General features: G+C 41.3%; 1 protein-coding gene across 1 annotated transcript in view; it reads left to right on the top strand.

The window, feature by feature from the left end:
• GPR176 (G protein-coupled receptor 176) overlaps window positions 1-14,163 on the top strand; it is a 113,018-nt gene extending 98,855 nt beyond the window's left edge. The window contains exons 2-3 of the mRNA XM_052647237.1: window positions 8,103-8,355; window positions 13,041-14,163. Of these exons, the coding sequence (XP_052503197.1) occupies window positions 8,103-8,355; window positions 13,041-14,163 (1,376 nt within the window). The remainder of the gene's footprint in view (window positions 1-8,102; window positions 8,356-13,040) is intronic.
• The last annotated feature ends 8,640 nt before the right edge of the window (window positions 14,164-22,803 follow it).

Here is a 22,803-nt window from a genome sequence, read left to right as displayed (position 1 = left end):
ACAAATAATGAAGTATAGTTATAATCATTGTTTTATTACTTGTACCATCATTATTGGCCAGATAGCATTTAAAAAACTTTCCCCATAATGATACAAATACTCTCTTGATGGTTTTCCACTGTTTACATAGTTGAATTGAAAGCATGATGAGGAAGTCATCATTACGTTGAGATTTTTCATTTTTCTTTATGAAACCATGTCAAGATCATTGATTCTGTTTTCAGTTTCGTTGACCCTTTATGATTTTTAATTTACTGTGGGGCTTTCTTAAGATATATCACGTCTGTGTGCTCCTGCAAGATTTCTGTAGGCTGTTTGAAATGTCTTATAATAGACTTGATGGATTCTAGGAGCAAGACTGCATCTGGAGAAGAGATGTCCTTGATCTGAGACCTGTCATTTGTGATTCAAATGGAGGCTGGACAGCCTAGGAGGGAGCAGGTCTTGCAGTGGCCCCTGCCCGCCCTGCCAGGGAGACAGGGGCTTAGTGAAGTCACTGAATCCAGAAGACAGTAAAGAGGAGAGACAGGCAGTGTGTGTCCCACACACCTGAGAACAAAGCTCTAAAGTTGACACAAATACCCAAACACATAGTCCCAGGAAGTATTGTGAACCCACGAGATGTCTGCTGTGATTTTGCCAGCACCATCCAAGGATTTTTTTTCTTTGGTGGACCCTAGTGTTCCATTTGAAATCTGCAGGCCAGTCAGTCCTATCTTGTCTCCCATATCTGATTGCTTATTAGTCCCTCCAGGGTGCTGTGCTCTTCTATTGTCTCTCTATACCGCTCCAGGTTTCTTTCCTCTGGCCCAGCCTCTCTTTCTCTCTCTGTCAGACCTTTCTTGGGAACCGCTGTGCAACTAAGTAACAGTGACGCATCTCCTTACATAGCACGTTATTAGGCATAAGAAGCTGTTCTAAGTGCTGTACATATGTTACTTGTATGGGCTCATTTAATCCTTGTAATGGCTCTGAGACATAGGCATTGTTATCATGTCCACTTTACAGACAGTGAAATTGAGGCACAGGGAAGTTGATTCACCCATGATCACATAGTAAAAGGTAGAACTGGGATGTGAATACGAGAGGAAGTCTTCAGGGTTTGTGTTCTTAGTCATTAAAGTATCCTGCATCTTCCTAGGGTTAAAAATTCCCCCCGACACTAAACTTTTCTCAGAATGGTCCTTCAACTGCCTTTTCTTTGATTTGCACATGAAAGTGCAGCAACATACTAATGTGTGCTTGGCTAGCCACTTGAAATGTTTCCATGACCAGGTCTATAGCCTGCCCCAGAAAAGCAACCCCCATATACTATGAGCTCATAACTGAATATTAAAAACCATGTGAGGAAAGCCATAAAAAGAGAGCCAATATAGCAAACAAATGGCAAAATGAACATGTTGGGAACTAAAAACAATATAATAATCTAAAAGAAAATTATAAGCACTTTAAAAGCATGGTTATAGACTAAAGGAACAGAGCCATAGTAAGATGACTAGACACTAGAAATAAAGAGTAGGCCGTTTGCAGTAGACCCAAATATAAATTTCAAAAAGTTTAATGCCCAATAAGCTACAAGAAAGATAGTTTTACTACTTCTAGATGAAATGAGAATTGATAAAATGGAAATACCTGAGAAATAGCTTTCAGTTTGTAGATGACAATAAATTGATGGAAAGTGGAGAACATGAAAGAGAGGTTAAGAGACTAGAATGAAGTTTAATGTAAGTCTGTTAATTTCAGAAGAAGATAATAGGGAGGAAACGGGTAGGGCAAAAATTCAAAGAGGCCATGGATGAAAATTTTCTAGAAGTAAGGAAAACATGAATCTTAGGATTGAGGAAGCATGCAAAATTCCAAATATTTCAGTGAGACCACAGAATTTTTATGAGCATGTGGTAGAAACAATGCTCTCATATGCCTTTTGTGGAGGGTCATTTTGCTATATATATATATATATATATAAAATGTGCAAATTCTTTGACCCGGAAATTGTTTCTAGAAATTTATCTTCAGTAAATAATCAGTCAAATTCCTCCAAATTTAAATATATAAGGATGTTGAACTCAACATTGTATACTAGAGATGTATTGAAAGCAGCTTTAAAAAGCTCATCAGTATGCAATAGACAAAATACATTAGTGTTAGTGTATAATGACAGAAGCATTGTTGCTTTTATGGAGTTGTTAAAATGATGATATCAATCTATTTTTATTTATTGTCATAGAAAGATGGTTGATATGGAAAAAGATCTAAAAAGCCATGTGAATAGTTGGTCCAACTGGCATAATAAAAATATCTGTATATCTAAACAGGAGTTTGGAAAGATAAATACTTTAAAGTTTACAGATAGTTATCACTGCGTCGATAATTTTTACTTTCTTTTTTGTCATTTTACGCATTGTCTGATATCAAGTTACGCTTTGTAAAGGGAAATCTTGATTTGTAATTTAGATGAGGAGGAATGATAGAGTAATAGCAGTCCCAGGGAGAGTAGATTTGAACCAATGCCATCATGTTCTACCTCTCATTTCCCTTTTGGTTATGTGTGTTATGAGTGTGTACTAACTGGTGCTGTGCCCACAACCCTGGCACTGAATGTTGTCATGGACTCCAGCATTAGAAAATATAATGTGAATGTGTAGGGAGAAAGAATGGATACAGAAACTTGAGTCATCTCTAAAAGGGATTGGGTGATTTAAAACACAAGATGTCTAAAATAAAAAAATATCTCAAGGTTGAATATTCTGTTTAAAATATATACTGAATTATCCCTTGGTGTACCTTGTAATGGAGAAGGCAATGGCACCCCACTCCAGTACTCTTGCCTGGAAAATCCCATGGATGGAGGAGCCTGGTAGGCTGCAGTCCATGGGGTTGCTGAGGGTCAGACATGACTGAGCGACTTCACTTTCACTTTTCACTTTCATGCATTGGAGAAGGAAATGGCAACCCACTCCAGTGTTCTTGCCTGGAGAATCCCAGAGACGGGGGAGCCTGGTGTGCTGCCGTCTATGGGGTTTTACAGAGTTGGACACGACTGAAGCGACATAGCAGCAGCAGCAGTACCTTGTAAAGCTAAGAGGAATCTAAAGTGCCTAGGAGATTAAATGATGAAATATGTAATTTTCTTGCTTTGTTGTTGTGTATGTATTTGTGTGCATGTATGTGTGTACTCATGTGCACACACACACTTTTTTATAAAATGTGTGCCCGATCAAACTTGAGTATGGGTGTCCCTCACCTGATCCTTTCTTCTAATTCAGGTTCTTAGAGCCAAATGCATCAGTTTTTAAGTGAGGAGAGAGAGAAGTAGTTTAGAGAAGGAACAAAACATAGAGGTTTAGCTGTAGTTCTTAATAGGAAAAGGGGTTAGATTTCAGATGCCACTTGCTGCTGCTGCTGCTAAGTCGCTTCAGTCGTGTCCGACTCTGTGCGACCCCAGAGACGGCAGCCCACCAGGCTCCCCCGTCCCTGGGATTCTCCAGGCAAGAACACTGGAATGGCCCTAAAGTTTTGTAAAAAAGTGAAGATAAAATGTGACTACAGCCATCTCAGGTTTTTCAATAGTAACTTAATGAAAACAAGTTTTCTCATTCATAAGTGTAGACATACTAATAAGATGTGTGATTAAAAAAAAACAATAAAAAGTGTGCCCTTCATAATTGGGAGAGAGAAAGATAAGAGAGTTAGAAAATGAAGGAAATGATATCTGAGATTAGTTTCAGTTAAGTTGCAAAACAGTTTACTGTGTACATGAGAGACGTTGGCACACACCCTCTTCTCTCCTTTACAATGAATTTTCTTGTTTGTTACATAAAATATTTTATTCAGCGTAGCCTCAGTTCAGTTCAGTTCAGTCACTCAGTCATGTCCGACTCTTTGCGACCCCATAGACTGCAGTATGCTAGGCTTCCCTGTCCATCACCAATTCCCAGAGCTTGCTCAGACTCATGTCCATTAAGTCAGTGATGCCATCCAACCATCTCATCATCTGTCGTCCCCTTCTCCTCCTGCCTCAATCCTTCCCAGCATCAGGGGCTTTTTCAAAGAGTCAATTCTTTGCATCAGGTGGCCAAAGTATTGGAGTTTCAGCTTTAGCATCAGTCCTTCCAATGAATACCCAGGACTAATCTCCTTTAGGATGGACTGGTTGGATCTCCTTGCAGTCCAAGGGACTCTCAAGAGTCTTCTCTAACACCACAGTTCAAAAGCATCAATTCTTCAGCTTTCAGCTTTCTTTATGGTCCAACTCTCACATGCATACATGAACACTGGAAAAACCATACCTTTGACTAGACAGACGTTTGTTAGCAAAGTAATGTTTCTGCTTTTTAATATGTTGTCTAGGTTGGTCATAGCTTTTCTTCCCAGGAGCAAGTGTCTTATAATTTCATGGCTGCAGTCACCATCTGCAGTGATTTTGGAGCCCAAGAAAATGAAGTCTCTCACTGTTTCCATTGTTTCCCCATCTATTGGCCATGAAGTGATGGGACCAGATGCCATGATCTTAGTTTTCTAAATGTTGAGTTTTAAGCCAACTTTTTCACTCACCTCTTTCACTTTCATCAAGAGGCTCTTTAGTTCTTCTTCACTTTCTGCCATAAGGGTGGCTTCATCTGCATATCTGAGGTTATTGATATTTCTCCCAGCAATCTTGATTTTAGTGCTTCAGCCAGCCCAGCATTTTGCATGATGTATTCTGCACATAAGTTAAATAAGCAGGGTGACAATATACAGCCTTGATGTACTTCTTTCCCAATTTGGAACCAGTCCATAGTTCCATGTCCCATTCTCACAGTTGCTTCTTGATCTGCATACAGATTTCTCAGGAGGCAGGTAAGGTGGTCTGGTATTCCCATCTCTTTAAGAATTTTCCATAGTTTGTTGTGATCCACACAGTCAAAGGCTTTGGTGTAGTTAATAAAGCAAAAGTAGATGTTTTTCTGGAACTTTCTGGCTTTTTCGATGATCCAGTGGATGTTGGCAATTTGACCTCTGGTTCCTTTGCCTTTCCTAAGTCCAGCTTGAACATCTGGAAGTTCTTGGTTCACATATGGTTGAAGCCTCACTTGGAGAATTTTGAGCGCTACTTTGCTCGCATGTGAAATGAGTGCAATTGTGCAGTAGTTTGAATATTTTTTGGCATTGCCTTTCTTTGGGGTTGGAATGAAAACTGACCTTTTCCTATGAAAAGGCTTTCCAGTGTAACCTACGAAGTGACAAAGATTAATAGTGATAGAAAAAAAGAGAATGCTAAGGGTCTTCATTTATGTCTTTATAGAAAGTCCCCCGGTGGACTGGAGACAGCCTCAGTATTGACAACTGATGATATTATGACACTCTCTTCATGTCAGATTTCTTTAAGTGGGCAGTTTTGTTATTAGATTGTTAGCAGATTTTAAGTCCTGTCTGTAAAACTTAAGTGAGGAAAGATGTTTCAGCAAGATCCTATTCTGTGTTTCAGTGGGAAAAGGCCAGGAAAAAAACCTCCATGTAGATGGAGCTTCAAATAAATCATTATTGCTCAGCTTATAATCTTGGTGACAGAGCTTGATGGGCCTGAGGTAGTGGTATTAGTATAAACAGCTCTTGTATTGAACACGTGTGTATATATTCCCACTGCAAATTTCATCTCACTGAGGCAGCATACTTATGTAACCAAAGTTTGTTAGAGAATTTCCTGGAAGCATCTGGCCTACTTACCTAAACACAGTGCCTTTTTTTTTTTTTTTTTTTTCTTGCAAATAAGAAGTAGCTGTAGAATATTGTATTTGAAGAGAGACTCTTGACAGAAAGTTATGTCAACATCTGAGGCACTGAGGCATCTCCTGGGGTGACTTTAGCTGCAGCCCTGAACTCTGCTATCCCCTCCCCTGGCACCATGGCTCTCCTGTGTGAGGCTGAGCTGCCAGCTCAGGTCATTAGAGGGCATTCTCTGTGGCTGTACTCAAGAGGCAGCAGTATTCTTGGGTCATGACTGATTGGCCATGTGGACCGGGCTCTCTCACCAGGTGAAAGCCTCCCTAGTAGAATAGGCTGCCTGGTATACCTGAGCACGTGGGCCCTTTGAGGCCCTGGGGATAAGGGCTAGACATGGCAGTTAGTTCTGAAGCTTCAGTCTGGGGCCAGCTTGTTACAAATGCAAGTTTCCAATTCTATACCTGTAACTGTGAGACAGGATGTCTGATATAGTAATCCTTATGCATAGTAAGGTTTGGGAACTACTGACTTAGAACAGCCTCTTGTGATATTCCAAATACGGAAGGGTTATTTTATTGCAGGGACTTTTAGTTGTTATTTGTCCTTTTACAAATTCATTCATCTAAATATTTGTTGAACGCCTATTCTGTGCTAGGTATTGAACTAGGCAGTGGAATTATAATAGTGAACAAGATTGACATTTTTTTCTGTCCTCATGAAATCAAGGGAAAATGAATAAACAAATTAATAATTACGAAAGCTAAGAAGGCCACAGTGTTATAACAGAGTATAGTGGAGGGAGGAACAGTGAATGTTTAAAATAAAAATATGGTTAGAGAAGGCTTCTCTGAGGAGGCAGCAATTGTACTAAGACCTGGATTAAAAGGAATCAATCAGACATACAAGAACCTTGCTGGGCAGTATAAAAACTTGTACCCAGGTACTGAGACTGAATCAGCCTCGATGTGCTTCAAGAACAGAAAAAAAGAGCCGTGTGACTGTGCCCAGCAAGCCAGAGGCAGCATGGTGTGAGATTAGGCAGGTTGGTCCCAGATTGTGTAGGCTCTGGAGGACAGTGGCTAGGCAGAACAGACTGAGAGGAGAGGTCTAGTCTGGGGCGTGAATGTGAGGGTCATTAGTGTTTCAAAAGCAAGACATCTCAATGGATAATTTAACCTAGTAAGAGGCTGCAGAGAGAAGATGGGAAAGGGCCTGGTGAAGAAGACTAGGAGCCTCTAGGAACTGGGAGAGGTGGGAGGGTGGGAGAAACACAGGAGACTGTGGGCCTGTGGAAGCCACAGGAGGAGAATGCTTAGAGAGAGGCAAGTATGTTATAGATGCTAAAGACCTAGAGCAGTGCAGGCCTCTTCAGTGGCCACCAGCTGCATGTGGCTATGGAGCATTTGAAATGTGACTAATGTGAACTGAAAATATGTTTAAGTGTAAAATAAAATGTACAGCATGCACACCTAAAATGAATATAATGTTATGTATTAATTATATTTCAATTTAAAAATGCATGCCAAATTTCAAAGATGTGATACAAAAATAAGAATGGAAATATTTCATTAGTACTTTTTAAAGTAGCAATGACATGTTGAAATGATATTGTTTAGCATAGATTGGGGTCAATACAATACTCTACTAGAATTTTGCCTGCTTCTTTTTAGTTTTAAAAAACATGGCTAATAGAAAATTGTAAGCCACGTGTGTGTGTCTTTTGACCTGTTTCTGTGGCAGAGTTTGGTAACTGGAGGTCATTTGCAAGCTTTAACAGAGTAGACTGGCTGAGATTTAGCAATACCTAGCCAATTGTTTTGGAGAAGGCAATGGCGACCCACTCGAGTACTCTTGCCTGGAAAATCCCATGGGTGGAGAAGCCTGGTAGGCTGCAGTCCATGGGGTTGCTAAGAGTTGGACACAACTGAGCGACTTCATTTTCACTCTTCACTTTCATGCATTGGAGAAGGACATGGCAACCCACTCTGGTGTTCTTGCCTGGAGAATCCCAGGGATGGGGGAGCCTGGTGGGCTGCCGTCCATGGGGTCACACAGAGTCAGACACGACTGAAGCGACTTAGCAGCAGCAGCAGCAGCAGCAACCAATTGTTTATACTCAGGTGAGACAGGATCATCATGATGATACTTATTATGCCTGAAATTAAATCACAAAACTCACCACTAAAAATTCTTCTAGACTTTTTGATATGTCTGAAAGTGATTTAATAATTTCACATAAATTGATAATATAATTTGGCCTTTAAGTTCTTTGAAATGAACTCCCAAATGTGGTTTTTCAATCTTTTTTTTTTTTTAACCTGCATTCTCCTTCTTTCCTTTCTGTCTTCTTTCTTTTTATCTAAAAATTCTTTTGTTTTTATTTTTGCCTATCTGGCCAGGAAACTTCATGGTGTTATGGTCGACTTGCCGCACAACCGTGTTCAAATCTGTCACCAACAGGTTCATTAAAAACCTGGCCTGCTCAGGGATTTGTGCCAGCCTGGTCTGCGTGCCCTTCGACATCATCCTCAGCACCAGTCCTCACTGTTGCTGGTGGATCTACACCATGCTCTTCTGCAGGGTCGTCAAGTTTTTGCACAAAGTCTTCTGCTCTGTGACTATCCTCAGCTTCCCTGCCATTGCCTTGGACAGGTAAGATTAAAGAGCCGGGGGCGTAGCTTTTTTGTAAGTGTACTGAAAAATTAGCATTGTGAAGCAAATGGTGAATAGCTGATGTTCCAAATATTGCTTGTGGTCAAGAGAAAGAGAATCAATTGCTGAAACAGATGCCTCACAAAAGCCAGCAGCCCCGAAAAATGGGGCTGTTGAGAAAAGATGTGGTGTTGAGGAGGCTACATCATGAGGGTGCTGGGGCAGAGCTGGGGCATGATATAGTTTCAGTCTGGTTGGAATTGGCCATATTTGCTTTGCAATTTGCAGTAGATTGCTCATCAGATTGCTAACTCTGCAATTAGGGCCTTTTGATGATGGATGAAAACATTTCTGGAAGAACAAGAGAACAAACAATTCAGTAGTTATTTAACAAGTGATTAGACAGTCCAGTTGGACCTGTCCAGATAGCACCAGAAATTCCTTTGGAGGATTTATTTCCAAGGTTTTGTACTGTGATGGTGATTGCTTTCTCTTCCCATCACTTTTTAATGGATGTCCATTTGAAATAAATCTTACATCTTACATCCTAGCTATTGCTATTATACATAATTTGATCAAATTTATCACAGTGAAGTGTAAAGATCTCAGTAATCAACAACTTCCTGCCTTTGTTGTTGTTGTTGTTGCTGCTAGCACTTCATGAATACAGTTGAGATGATAATACATTTTAGAGAACAGAATTAAATAAGCACACAAGAATTGAAAAATATTTTGTGTCCACAAGAATGTTTGATTTCAGGATTTACAAAAAGGAGAAGTTGCTATGTGAAATGTGCTGATTCTTCTGACTTTATATCCTGTGATAAATTTAACTATGTTTTAGGTGAATTTAGAATTTTAATACTCTTTGTCTATTTTAAACATGCTTAAACCTTAATGACCTATTGAGGGTATAGACTGCAAAATCCATCTCTGGAGTCACTTCACTCTATCTGACTTGGAAACCAGATTTCATTAGCTGCCCAATGTCAGCTGCATGACAGGACACAAAGTCATACAAAGCCTGCTGCATACTAGCAGAAATCATTGACTTTGTACTTAAAAGAGGCATGTTGGAGCCAGAAGTCTGATTTTAAGTCCTACCTGTGCTGTTTCCTTGCTGGTGGCTTTGGGCAAACCTCTCTGAGCCTCAGTTTCCTCAGGGGTAAAAAGAACTAAATGAACTATTTGAGGCCTGTGTTTAGATAGGCTGCACCGATATATATATATATATTTTTTTTTTTTCCTAGTCTTCTCTTCTGTTTGGCACATTCTTTCTCAGATAAATTGTCTGCAATCCTTTTACCACTAGAGAGCCACTGCAGCTCTTCGACAGTTTCTCCTTAGAAACTCACCATCCACAGGAGCAGACGAGGCAGGTGACAAAACCAAGTGACATGGACCGGTTTGGAGTTGTGTGTCTGCCTTCTTTTACATGGGGGTCATCACTCAACAGGCTCTTTACTACAGCACTGTATAAATTTAGGGTATATGGCATAATGGATTTTCTTACACATATAGTGAAATGGCTTACTAAAAATTTAGCTGGAGACTTCTCTGACAGGTCAAGGGTTAAGACTTCACCTTCCAATGTAGGGGGTGTGGGTCCTGATCCCTAATCAGGGGGCTAAGATCCCACATGCCTCATGGCTGAAAAGTCAAAACATAAAACAGAGGTGGTACTGTAACAAACTCAATAAAGACTTTAAAAATGGTCCACATAAAAAAAATTCTAAAAGAATGAGATAACATCCATCATCTCATATAGAAACATATCATTTTCCTGATGATGAGAACTGTTACAATCTACTGTTGTCTCTTAAAAACAGTTTTCTTTACCTTTGGCTGTGTTGGGTCTTCATTGCCATTCAGGCTTTTCTCTAGCTGCGGAGCACAGGGACTGCTCGCCACTTGCCGCGTGTGGGCTCCTCATGGCTGTGGCTTCTCTCGTTGCAGTTCCCGGTCTCTAGAGCATAGGCTCAGTAGCTGTGGCACACAAGCTTGGTTGCTCCACAGCCTGTGGGATCTTTCCGGATCAGGGATTGAACCCATGTCTTCTGCACTGGCAGGCAGATTTTTACCACTGAGCAACAAGGGAAGCCCCTTGACCTACTCTTCTAACGACTTACTTCATTCCTTTTTATTGCTGAATAATTTTCCATTGTATGCATATACCACAGTTTATTTATCTGTTTACTAGTTAAGGGACATTTGGGTTGTTGCCACTTTTTGGATCTTGTGAATAATGCTGCTATGAATCGTGAAGGTTTTTTAAGAATAGGATGCAACAAGAGTGGAAACACATCATTCAGGACAGATTGCTATTCCACCTAGAACAATAATCCCTGTGGGTTATTTTTGAGCCTCTGGTTTTAGGCAAGAAAATACATAAATAATAAGAAATCCATATTATCTTTCCAGCAGAAAATTTACTGTATTTTTGCCATCATTTTAAAGTTTTTTTCCAGTGTATCTTTTACTTTATTTTTTTATTGAACTATAGTTGATTTACAATGTTTCAGGTGTACAACAAAGTGATTCATATATATATGTATAAATATATATATAATCTTGCCAGATTCTTTTCCATTTTCAGTTATTACAAAATATTGAATATAGTTCCCTGTGCTGTATAGTAGGTCTTATTTGTATTGTTTATCTATTTTATATATAGTATTGTGCATCTATTAGTGGGCTTCCCAGGTAGTGCTAGTAGTAAAGAACCTGCCTGCCATTGCAGGGGACATACAAGACTTGGGTTTGATCCCTTGGGCAGGAAGATCCCCTGAAATGGCAACCAACTCTAGTATTCTTGCCTGGAGAATCCCATGGACAGAGGAGCCTGGGCAGGCTACAGTCCATAGGGTCGCAAAAAATTAGGCATGACTGAAATGGCTTAGCACATCTGTTAATATCAAATTCCTATTTTTTTAGAAAGGTAAGCAAGTTCTTTTAGTAGAAAAGCATTTTAGTGATTACTCAAAAGCATAAGTGTGGTGTACATGAAGACAGAGGGAGAACAGTCCTTTCCCTCACTTCTTTCTCAGATATTGGTTTCATGGCACCAAGTCAGCAAGTTAATTGGGAGGCCATGTGCACTTCTGCATCATTCTCTAGACACATACACTCCAACAAAATGATGTATAGTGAACCTGTGCGCTCATGTTGCATCTATTTCCTGACATATAATGGAATCAGAGATGATGGGAAACTGGGGTTCATTACATGTCTTTTAGCAAATGGGAATCAGAGAGAGTGGACATGTATTCATGTGTGGGTGTGGGACCATCATGTTGGATTTGTTAAATGATGAATAGAAAAGTTTATCTATATTCAGAGAGAAAAAATTGAGAATGTGCGTAACTTACACATTTCTTTCTCTTCTCTTCCCCTCCCAGAAAGCGGTCTAGAATACATTTTACCACGCTCCATCCATCTCTGGTCATCCATGGTCATGTGTGTTTGCATCGTCTCTTCCCCAGCTTGTCCCCTGCCAGACTCCACCACAGCACCACTTTCTCTTGACATTTTCCCAGGTGCTCCCCTTCCCCTGCCTCCTCTATGCATGCCTCCAGTAGGGCCATCTTTTCCTCAGTTACAATTGTTTGCTTACATGCCATTTTTCCCCATGTAGTTTAGAAAAATTCTTGTGTACCCTTTCATCTTTGCAGCCCAGTGCCTGGCACAATATGTAGCACAAGGGTGGTGCTCAGAAATCCTAGTGGCAGGAAAGCACACATGCTCAGGTGGCCCCGTGAGGGAAGACATGTTAATAGGGTTGGAAGGCCGACTCCAGCGTAAGCTGACTGCACAGACGTGGGCTAAGGGTGAAAAAACTTGCTGTATCTCTGAGGACTGGGCTACTGACTGCCCATTCAAGACAGATGTGGTTCTAGGGGTTTAACAAATTACTCAAAAAAAAAAAAACCCCAAACAAAACAAATTACTCAGTTTCCCCAAGTCATAGGTGATATTGAAACAAGGTGCTTTGGGAATTCTGATTAGGTGGGAATTCTGATTTGAATAATTCTGATCTATTATTTTGATAGAATAATCAAGTCAAGCTTGAAGGAAAAAAATCTCTGATTTTTACAAAGATATAACTGTGCAGGTGTTTTAGACCTACTGATTGCTCTTAGGGGTCCTGAGCGATTATCATGTAAAAAATGGCTACTGAGTCGTGGAATTGATTTTGAAGGACTTTGTCAGAGTCTGTCCCTCACATTGGGTTCTTCTGCCCCAGCAGCTGTAAATGCTAATGATACCCATGCATATATACTGCAGCATGAGTTTGCTTTGGATTTGTGTGCAAATTTCTCTCTCTTCATGGCTTTGAAAATTGCCCTTAAGCTCCTCTAGCCCATGTAAAATTATTTACAAACTACCCTTTACCCTTAAATTGAAAAAGAGTGCCTTCACAGCAGATGGAGATATCCTTTATATCGAGGGCACTCTTTGGGATTTAGTGCTGGTGGCAATAATTGTAAAGCAAATAATGAATTGTATGGCAAAGTCCTCAAAACTTAGGGTCTAGCTTCCAAATTCCCCTAATGATCTCCTCTGTCTTAGGCAGAATGAAGGAACTCGACCCTTTCTTTCCTCTCTCCTACTTTTAGTAATATAAATTCCCCTAATTTAAAGTGTATCTTCTTCTGTGAAATCAATTTTGCTTGTGCATTTGGCAGGTACTACTCAGTCCTCTATCCGCTGGAGAGAAAAATATCTGATGCCAAGTCCCGAGAACTAGTGATATACATTTGGGCCCATGCAGTGGTGGCCAGTGTCCCTGTGTTTGCAGTGACCAATGTGGCCGACATCTACGCCATGTCAACCTGCACGGAAGTCTGGAGCAACTCTTTGGGCCACCTGGTTTACGTTCTGGTCTACAACATCACCACGGTCATCGTGCCTGTGGCTGTGGTGTTCTTCTTCTTAATACTGATACGCCGGGCCCTGAGTGCCAGCCAGAAGAAGAAGGTCATCATAGCAGCACTGCGGACCCCACAGAACACCATCTCTATCCCCTATGCCTCCCAGCGGGAGGCTGAGCTGCATGCCATGCTGCTGTCCATGGTGATGGTCTTCATCTTATGCAGCGTGCCCTACGCCACACTGGTCATCTACCAGACAGTGCTTAATGTCCCCGACACTTCCGTCTTCTTGCTGCTCACGGCCATTTGGCTGCCCAAAGTCTCTCTGCTGGCGAACCCTGTGCTTTTTCTTACTGTGAACAAATCTGTCCGCAAGTGCTTGGTAGGGACCTTGGTCCAACTGCACCACCGCTACAGCCGCCGAAACGTGGTGGGCACAGGGAGTGGGATGGCTGATGCCAGCCTGGAGCCCAGCATGCGCTCAGGCAGCCAACTCCTGGAGATGTTCCACATTGGGCAGCAGCAGATCTTCAAGCCCACGGAGGATGAGGAAGAGAGCGAAGCCAAGTACCCAGGCTCAGGGGCTCTCCAGGCCAAGGAGCTACTTCCCACCTGCCTGGAGGCAGAGCTGGGGCCACAGTTTGCAGCTCCCGCACCACCCCCGGGCACTGTGGACTCTATCTCCCAGGTAGCACCAGCAGTGTCTGTGGAATCTGAGACATTTCCCGACAAGTATTCCCTGCAGTTTGGCTTTGGGCCTTTTGAGTTGCCTCCCCAGTGGCTCTCAGAGACCCGAAACAGCAAGAAGAGACTGCTTCCTCCCTTGGGTAATACCCCAGAAGAGCTGATCCAGACAAAGATGCCCAAGGTAGGCAGGGTAGAGCGGAAGATGAGCAGAAACAATAAAGTGAGCATCTTCCCAAAGGTGGATTCCTAGCATGGCTTGTGAATCCTTGGAAGCCACAGGTCTTTCCACATTCCTGCTCTTCTTTCACTGGGCCTGTGATTTGTATGATCTCATTGCAACTCAGCATGGGTTGACTCCTGCTCTGTGGGCCAAGTGCTTATGAATGAGAGGGAAATCTATATATAAAATCGAATGTCCTCTTTATTGAGGATGTGTATATCTATCTATCTATATATATGTTTATCTCAGTGATCCAAGTCCTTAGTAAAGTCCATGTTCCTCACTGTGGAGACAAAAGCCGGGTAGTGGGGAATGGGTCTTGGGTGGGAACTTCGTGTGCATTTTCTGAGGATATCTCAGTTTTGGGGCCTTGCAGAGGGTACACATAGAGGAGAGTGTCTATGGAGTGCCAAAGGGAGCAAGTACTCTAAGAGAAGCCCAAGATAATTATGGAGCCATATGACCATAAAGAAAATGCCTATTAGACTGATTTTAAAATGTGAAAGAAGTGGAGAAGAAAGACTGAGAAGTACCCACACTCTGTAGGCTTTAATCTTCCGAGATGATCTCGTGAGAAAGATTCTATGGAGCAATCAGCAGGGGTAAAGGATATTGAAAATTATGATCTTGTGCCAACTTCTGGAATTAAAAATCATTTCAAAAGGCAAAGTTAGTATACATGGGGGCCTCTGGAAATGTCAAACTAAAAATACCTGATTAGGAGAGGTGATTCTGCCCAAAAGAGTGGGGACAGTTTGGTTCTCTTCTAGGGAAGACTCCAGATCCCAGGTGTTGCCAGTTTCATTTTCAGTCTGTTTGTATGACTCCCTTCATTTTGGGCATAAAGGAGGAACAAAACAGAAGGAATTCATCATTGTGAAATGCCAAGGCAACACCTAGCCCAGCTAAGCTCTTGGCTTCCAGTTTCCCAACGAAGTTATAGCAGGACCCAGACAGGGTAGGAGAGGGAGGACAATGTCCTCAACTGACCAGTCGCCTTGGGGCTCTCACAAGTGATTTGAGACCACTGAATTCAAAGTACAGGTGACTTCACTCTTAATGAGAGCAAATCAAGCACCAGCTCTGCTCTTTTCTGGTGGGTGTTTGTTCTTGTTCATTGTACCTAAGGGAGCCAATCCAGTGCCTTGAGCAAGGTTGAAGGGAGGGGACATACTCGGTGGCAGGCAGCACATCCCAAAGGCAGTGGTCCTCGCAGATCTTGAACCACACTGGCCCTTGTCCCTTGGAGGAAGGTCAGACTGTGTGCAGGGAATTTCTTTTTCCTGTCCTTTCCTGGGTGTGCTGTCTTGTGATTCCTGACTATGAACCCAAGACCCTTCTCCCGAGGAGGGAGTGCCTTCCTCTTTGTGTTTGTCTCTTCTGTACATTGTGTGCTCACAGTGGAAACAGGGGCCTGCCTGCCACCCCCTCTCTCAGGGCCCTGCATGCCCTCTGTAACTCCTCACGTCCTGATGCTTCACCGTGTGGCGCTTCAAGCTTATCTTTCAAACATTCACGACTGTAACAGCTTTCATCAAGAAGGAACAGAATCTGTCAGAAAACTGTGTCCACTTGAGAAGAATCTGTCAAATGTAGCCACATTGATGTTCTGATAATGTATATGTACAACTTAGTAAGTTCTGGTGAGCCAGACTTTGGTAGATATTTCTTATGTATGTTTGAAGCGGTTGGTTGACATCTAACAGATCATGGCCAGGTGTATTTCTATACTCTTTGAAGAATTATGTTTTAATAAAAAAATCAAAAAACAGTTTCTAAACTCAAAAAAAGCTGTATGAGTGATTTTTTCCCCCCTCTTTCAAGTGGTGTACTATCTGAACCTCTTTCTTCCTGCATGATCTCAAGTCAGAGGTATTTATTTTTTTCCCAAAATGTAGATACAGCATTCTAGTAGCATTTTCGTATGGTGTTGCAACTTGAAAAATGAATTCCCAAAGAAGAAAGTGCAGTGTTTGAATAATGTCCCCAACCTGGTTTCCAAATAGAGTTGGTGGGTGGACTACTTAAACCTGTAGGTGGAGCTACACTGGGAAGAGTATAGTGCAGCTGTCATTACCCGCTATGGTTGGGACCATGGCCTTGAAGTCTGATGGTCAGTATTTGAATGCTGACTCTACCATTGACCCACCTTGTGATCTTCAGCAGGTGAGGTAATCTCCATGTATCTTGGTTTCCCCTCTGTAAAATGGGGAGGTAATAACTGTGTAGAAGCTGCTGTTGCCCTGACTCACATATTTCACCTCTAATTTTAGCCATGTCTGCAGTGGGCCATTGTTGGCTGCATCCATTTACCTTCCTGAGAGCCATCAAGGCCTTGCTCCTCTCCTTTCTGCCCTGGGAGAGCTCCCTAGCTCTGGGGGTTAACCCTTGACCCATGGGTCATGGGCGTCAGTGGATAAATGCCCCTGCTTCCTGTCTTTCTTCTGTACAACTGTGGGAGGCATCTTTCTACTTCTCAAGAGGTCAAGCAGCTTGAGTCCCTGTTGCCCACCATGGTGTCTGGTTAATGCAGCCTTTTGTTGACTCCTCTTCTTTCTCTGTGTGGCTTTCTCTATCCTCATTCATGCCCTCAAGGATTACCTCCCCCAAACCAACCACCCAAAGCCCTTATCTCAAGCTCTGTTTTCAGGGGAATCCAATAGTATACTTCACAGGGTAGCCCTGAGGACTAAATGGCATGGTCTGTTCAACACAGAGCCTGAAACAGAGTAAAACTGTATTAATAGTAGTGCTTCAGTTCAGTTCAGTCACTCAGTTGTGTCCAATTCTTTGCGACCCCATGAATCGCAGCACGCCAGGCCTCCCTGTCCATCACCAACTCCCGGAGTTCACTCAGACTCACGTCCATTGAGTCAGTGATGCCATCCAGCCATCTCATCCTCTGTTGTCCTGTTCTCCTCCTGCCCCCAGTCGCTCCCAGCATCAGAGTCTTTTCCAATGAGTCAACTCTTCACATTAGGTGGCCAAAGTACTGGATTTTCAGCTTTAGCATCATTCCTTCCAAAGAACACCTAGGACTGATCTTTAGAATGGACTGGTTGGATCTCCTTGCAGTCCAAGTGACTCTCAAGAGTCTTCTCCAACACCACAGTTCAAAAGCATCAATTCTTTGGCGCTCAGCTTTCTTTACAGTCCAACTCTCACATCCATACGTGACCACTGGAAAAACCATAGCCGTTGATTAGACGGACCTTTGTTGGCAAAGTAACGTCTCTGCTTTTTAACATGCTGTCTAGGTTGGTCATAACTTTCCTTCCAAGGAGCAAGCGTCTTTTAATTTCATGGCCGCAATCACCATCTGCAGTGATTTACCTGGCTACGTTAAAAACAGTGGTTGAGGTTTTTTTGCAGTGTTATTCAGAAAATAATACTAAACTGATGTTTTCACCAGTTACCCAACAATTATTTGTATTCATAATGATGATACTTGGAGGCAGTTGTGCATAGTCACTCAACCATGTCTGACTCTTTGCAGCCCCTGGACTGTAGCCTGCATGAGGTTTTAGAAGCTAAAATATCTTCCCTGTTAGCTTCTGGCTTAACCAGTGTTTATTCCCATTTATGCCAAGGCAATAAGTTAGTTAATAGGCAGAATAAAGGCCTAGTGGCCTTCATAGAAGTCAAACTGTAATCTCCAGCATGGTGTTATGTGAATCTGTAATGGCTAATTATCTCCTGGGTTTGTAGGAGCCACTTAATTCCAAACTTAAATGAGTGAATGATATAATAAATGGATAAATAAGAGATACAGCACTTGGAGAAGTGGCTAAATCTCTCTGGGCAATGAGCTGAAGTAAGATTTTCTGTCAGAGTTATTGCTGGTTTTCATCGATTTCCTTGAAATGACTCATACAAGGGTTAAAGGCGTTGAATGCAAGGCTTTTGATCTACTTGTCTCTTCAAGACCTAACCCTCTCTGTATATTCACTAGAGTGAGTGTAAATTCTAAATTTGGAAGGAAGTTCAATATTGAGAAATACAGCTCTAGGTATGTGTGTTGGGCATAAACAGTAATCCCTTTGTCCTCTGTATTGATCAGAACTTAGTGGTTAAATCCCTTTTTGCTCCCTTTTAAATTTCTTTCTATATGTGTATTCACTGCAATCTACAGACAGAAGGAAGGTAATATCCACACAAAGGAGGCGCTAGAATGACCAGTGGAGTACCTTTTAAGCCAACAGGTGAGGAAGAATATCACAGATGGGTTAATACTTGAATATTAACCATATCACAGCAGTGCATCTAATTCCTCTACCCTTCTTACCTTGCTCAGCTCCTTCACATGTATTGCCTCAGGGAAGATTGGGTGAAGGCATTCATTACCTCAAAGGAAAGCAAATAGCCTGTGAGTCCCTTTCTAGTTTTTGTGTATCAAAGCCAAGGTCTTAGAAAAGCAGAGGGAACTCTTGGGATTAGCCTAATGGATATTTGGTCATGATTTTCAAGAGTTGGTGGGTGATCCTGGCATCTAGTGAGTAAAGGCCAGGGATGCTGCTAAACACCCTGTGATGCACAGGACAGCCCACCACTGCAAAGACTTATCTGGTCCAAAATATTAATAACACTGTGATTGAGGAACTTTCGGTTAGCCAAACACTGAGAAGCCTTGAATGAGCCAAACATCAGGAAATCTTGGATTAGCCAAAGGTTTGAGATAGTTTGACGAGGGAAAACCATCTCCCCTCAGTAGAAAAAAGCTTCCCTGGAATTGAGGATAGTAGAGAAGAGAAGTCTGGGGTAAGTGATAAGATACAGACATCTGTACCTTCTGGATAAAGGGGTCCTTTTGCTGCCTCCCAGACAACGCCCCAAGAATATAGCAAAACAAAGAAAGATTTGCACAGTTGCAAGGGGACCTGTGTGTGCCTTGCTCTCCAGGTCCTGCATCCCTGTGGAGAGTTTGGTAGTGAGTCCAGGAGCCAGGGCTTCACTCAGGTATTTACATACAAGTCTGAAAGAGAAAGCTGGAAGCCCAAAGTTCAGAGGGATGGAAGGGATGGACTGCTGCCTCAAATGGGAATGACCACATAGGCAATGGCACAGAGGACAGAGGCTGTCTGCACTCGCATGCCCCACAGCACCCACGGTGTCATGTGAGAGGGAAGGAAACCTCGCATGTCAGAGTCTACTATCCCAGGGTCTCAAGAGGAAAGTAAGCTGTAGCAAAATAATAAAGCAAACTATATATTTTCTCACACTTTGGGGGCGGGGGTGGGGGACTGAAGCAATTTGTATTTAAATCCTGAAGACAGAATGAGGTTTTAAGTTTCTTTTCAACTCTGAGATTTTATGCTTCTGTAGTATATTATTTGACATAGAAATACATGGTTATAAAAATCTTTTCTAGTTTATTTTGACTTCCCTCTAACAAAATTGTCATTCTTGTTTGCATTTTCTTCGTGGTGGTTTTTATGGAGGAAATTTGGTGTAAACAGGTTTTATTTATATACTACTCCCCTAAAGTCCATGAAGAATTGGACTCCAGCCTTCTGCCTCTGGGCTGTTTCTCTGTAAGAAACATTTAATTTAAGTTCATGATCATTTAAAAGGCAAATGATACAAGGGATAATTTTCTTCTCAAACCCAGCTTTTGAAAGATAATATTAGGACTTTACCTGATTTTAAATATAGATGAAATAATGACTACAGGTCTAGAGAAATGAGAAAATTAGAATTGAATTGAAAAAGAAAATGTACCTGAAACTTTGTACAAGTTTTTCAGTGGTTAACCGGAAGTTGACTTCGAGAAAGACTAATACATTCTGTCCTTGTGAAGACTGAACATATAAGAGTGCATTTACGTGAACACATCATAAGTTGGAGCAGATGCCTTCATCCATTTCCTAAATATCCACTTCCCTTCCTTCTTCATAATGTCTGCTCTATCCCATCTCCAGGGGAGATCATGATTAGAGGAAACTTCTTGCTATATTTAAGACTAATACATGTATAAATATAAAAATACAAATTAACTTTACAAAGTGAGACCTACAAAAGTCTATTTAAAAAGCCTCTGAATTTTGCAATGCACCATCAGACTGAACAAAACAAAGAAACAAGAAATCATATGCATCCTTAAAGAGAATTGAGAAAATAAGGAGATTTAGGCCTTCAGGGTCAGAGTGACCGATGGCTTTTTGCTGATAGGTCAAATGATGTCAATTTACTCAGATAATTCCTTTGGTTTGGCTGTATGAGCTAGGCAAATGTAGGCTGTTCTGAATTACATTTTCCCCCATATCTTCTCAATAACAAAGAAGAAATATTTCTTTTTCAAAACAATTTTTATTGGAGTATAGTTGATTTACAATGTTGTGTTAAGTTCTGCTGTACGTCAAAGAGAATTACTTATACATATATCCACTCTTTCTAAGATTCTTTTCCTGTATGGGTCATTACAAAGTATTGAGAAGAGTTCCCTGGCTTTTAGGGGCTTCCCTGGTGGCTCAGACAGTAAAGAATATGCATGCATATTCATGCAATGCAGGAGACACTGGTTTGATCCCTGGGTTGGGAAGATCCCCTGGAGTAGGAAATGGCAACCCACTCCAGAGGAGCCTGGACTACGGTCCATAGGATTGCAAAGAGCTGGACACGACTAAGCAACACTTTCACTTTCCCTAGCTTTTAGTTTTTATTGGAGTATAGTTGAAGGTGTATTTATTAAAGCACTTTTAAGAATTACCGCTTTTTAAGAGTAAGTTTGCTTCAGAATAATGCTAGTTTGCTTCAGAAATTAATTTAAAACCCCCATGATATTATAGATAAATATGTATAAAATATAGAATGTAATAGATTAAACTATTCTGGAATTGTATTTATCATTAACCATATACTTTAAAAAGCTAAAGTGAAGGTAATATAAATTTCTTTGCAATAACTACTTCAGATCATTAGAATATTAGAAGATCTTAATTTTAACTTATAATTTTCTCTGCCTCAAAGTTTATTCTTGTGGTAGCATTTGGCTTCTCTTTGCCTGCTTGTATTTATATATGGTTCACTGTAGGATATTAAAGCACAGTCCACAGACTTCTGTAGGAAATGATATGATCTCTATTTTGCAGATGGGAAAACTAGACGCACAGATGGCCCTAAGAGATGAAGCAAATTAGAGACAGAGCTAAAAACAGTACAGAAGGTATTAAGAACCAGCTTTTCCACTGCATCCTCCAAAGCACGGGTGATCGTTATCATCTCTCATTATTATGACTATTTTTTGAATACCCACTTGGCACATGTTATTAAACTATGCTGGAGACTGTATTAAAAGTCTTAATGCCTGACAGCTGTTTTTCTCAACGTTATTTCCGAAAGTTCCTTCTGCTTCGTGATTTCCTGTTTCGTGATAGTCATTCAGTTCAAATAAATGTTAAGAAACTTACTGGAATGCCAAAACTGAGATCACTCAGCTGAGAGTACTCAGAGTCGTCATCTTCTGCCTCAGGTCCTCCTTGTTAATTCTGAGTCTGAAAGTGAAAGTGAAAGTCACTCAGCCATGTCTGACTCTTTGAGGCTCCATGGGCTATACAGTCCACGGAATTCTGCAGGCCAGAATACTGGAGTGGGTAGCTGTTCCCTTCTCCAGGGGCTCTTCCCAACCCAGGGACTGAACAGGGGTCTTCTGCATTGCAGGCGGATTCTTTACCAACTGAGCTATCAGGGAAGCTCTGAGTCTACCTTTAGTCTCTACCCTTAGTTTAATTTGAGAGTCATTGCCTTCACATCACTCTCACCCGATGCTTAACCATACTCTTCCATGCAGGCATACAAAATGTTAACAAGATTCTTTCATTCATAACAGTAAGTATTATTGCATTTAACACACATTATTGTGATGGAATATGTGTTTGAGACATGGTCCCTGCCCTCTGGACAGTTTAAGGGAGGAAAAAACCCACAAGGGACAGAGAGCAATAAATGATCAAATGCTGACAAAAGTGCTGAGGGAGGGACAATAAAAATTATCCTTCACTAAGAGTGTGCGTCTTCCCCAGGGTTCTTGTTTTCATGGATGGCAAATTTTTCTTTAAATCCAGGAAATTTCTTCCTCCATAAAATGCCCATTTACTTCATATATTCATAGCACTTACAATTTGGAAGATCTTAGCCTAGTTATATACCACCTCTGTAATTTAATATGAAGAAATGGAAGCCCAGGAGATTAAGCAATTGTTTTCAAGGCCATGGATCAGAACTCCTGAGTTTCATAAATGCCTAATCCATAAGCAAGATGTGTGGAGGGGAAACCAGTGCTTTAAAGTGTCTTTTCCATGACACTGAGAAGATGAAATATTTCTCTAACTAATGCCTTCCATTTTCTTCCTGCTTTTATCATGAATAGATAGGTAACTACTACATATTGGCACTCAGAAATTCCCCTTAACTTCTGATGCTTACTGTCTAAAATGAGTGGTGGTGAGGAGTTGGAGGGGATTAATATGACCATCTAGTACGTGCCTCTGACAGGCTCTCCAAGCAACTAGGTATGACTAGAGAAAGGCTGAAAAGCTCACTTGCTCAGAAATAGCTTGCTAGAGGATTTGACTCAGGGTAAGTGACCAACATAAAGGTAGACGAATGCAGGAATGCAAATGTGCCACCTGAATACAAAATTCCCATAAATTTGGGCCAAGTTAATGAGCGCCA

This window comes from Budorcas taxicolor, chromosome 10 (genome assembly GCF_023091745.1).
Source record: "Budorcas taxicolor isolate Tak-1 chromosome 10, Takin1.1, whole genome shotgun sequence".
Classification (NCBI taxonomy): Eukaryota; Metazoa; Chordata; class Mammalia; order Artiodactyla; family Bovidae; genus Budorcas; species Budorcas taxicolor.
This window is presented reverse-complemented; position numbering and strand designations above follow the sequence as displayed.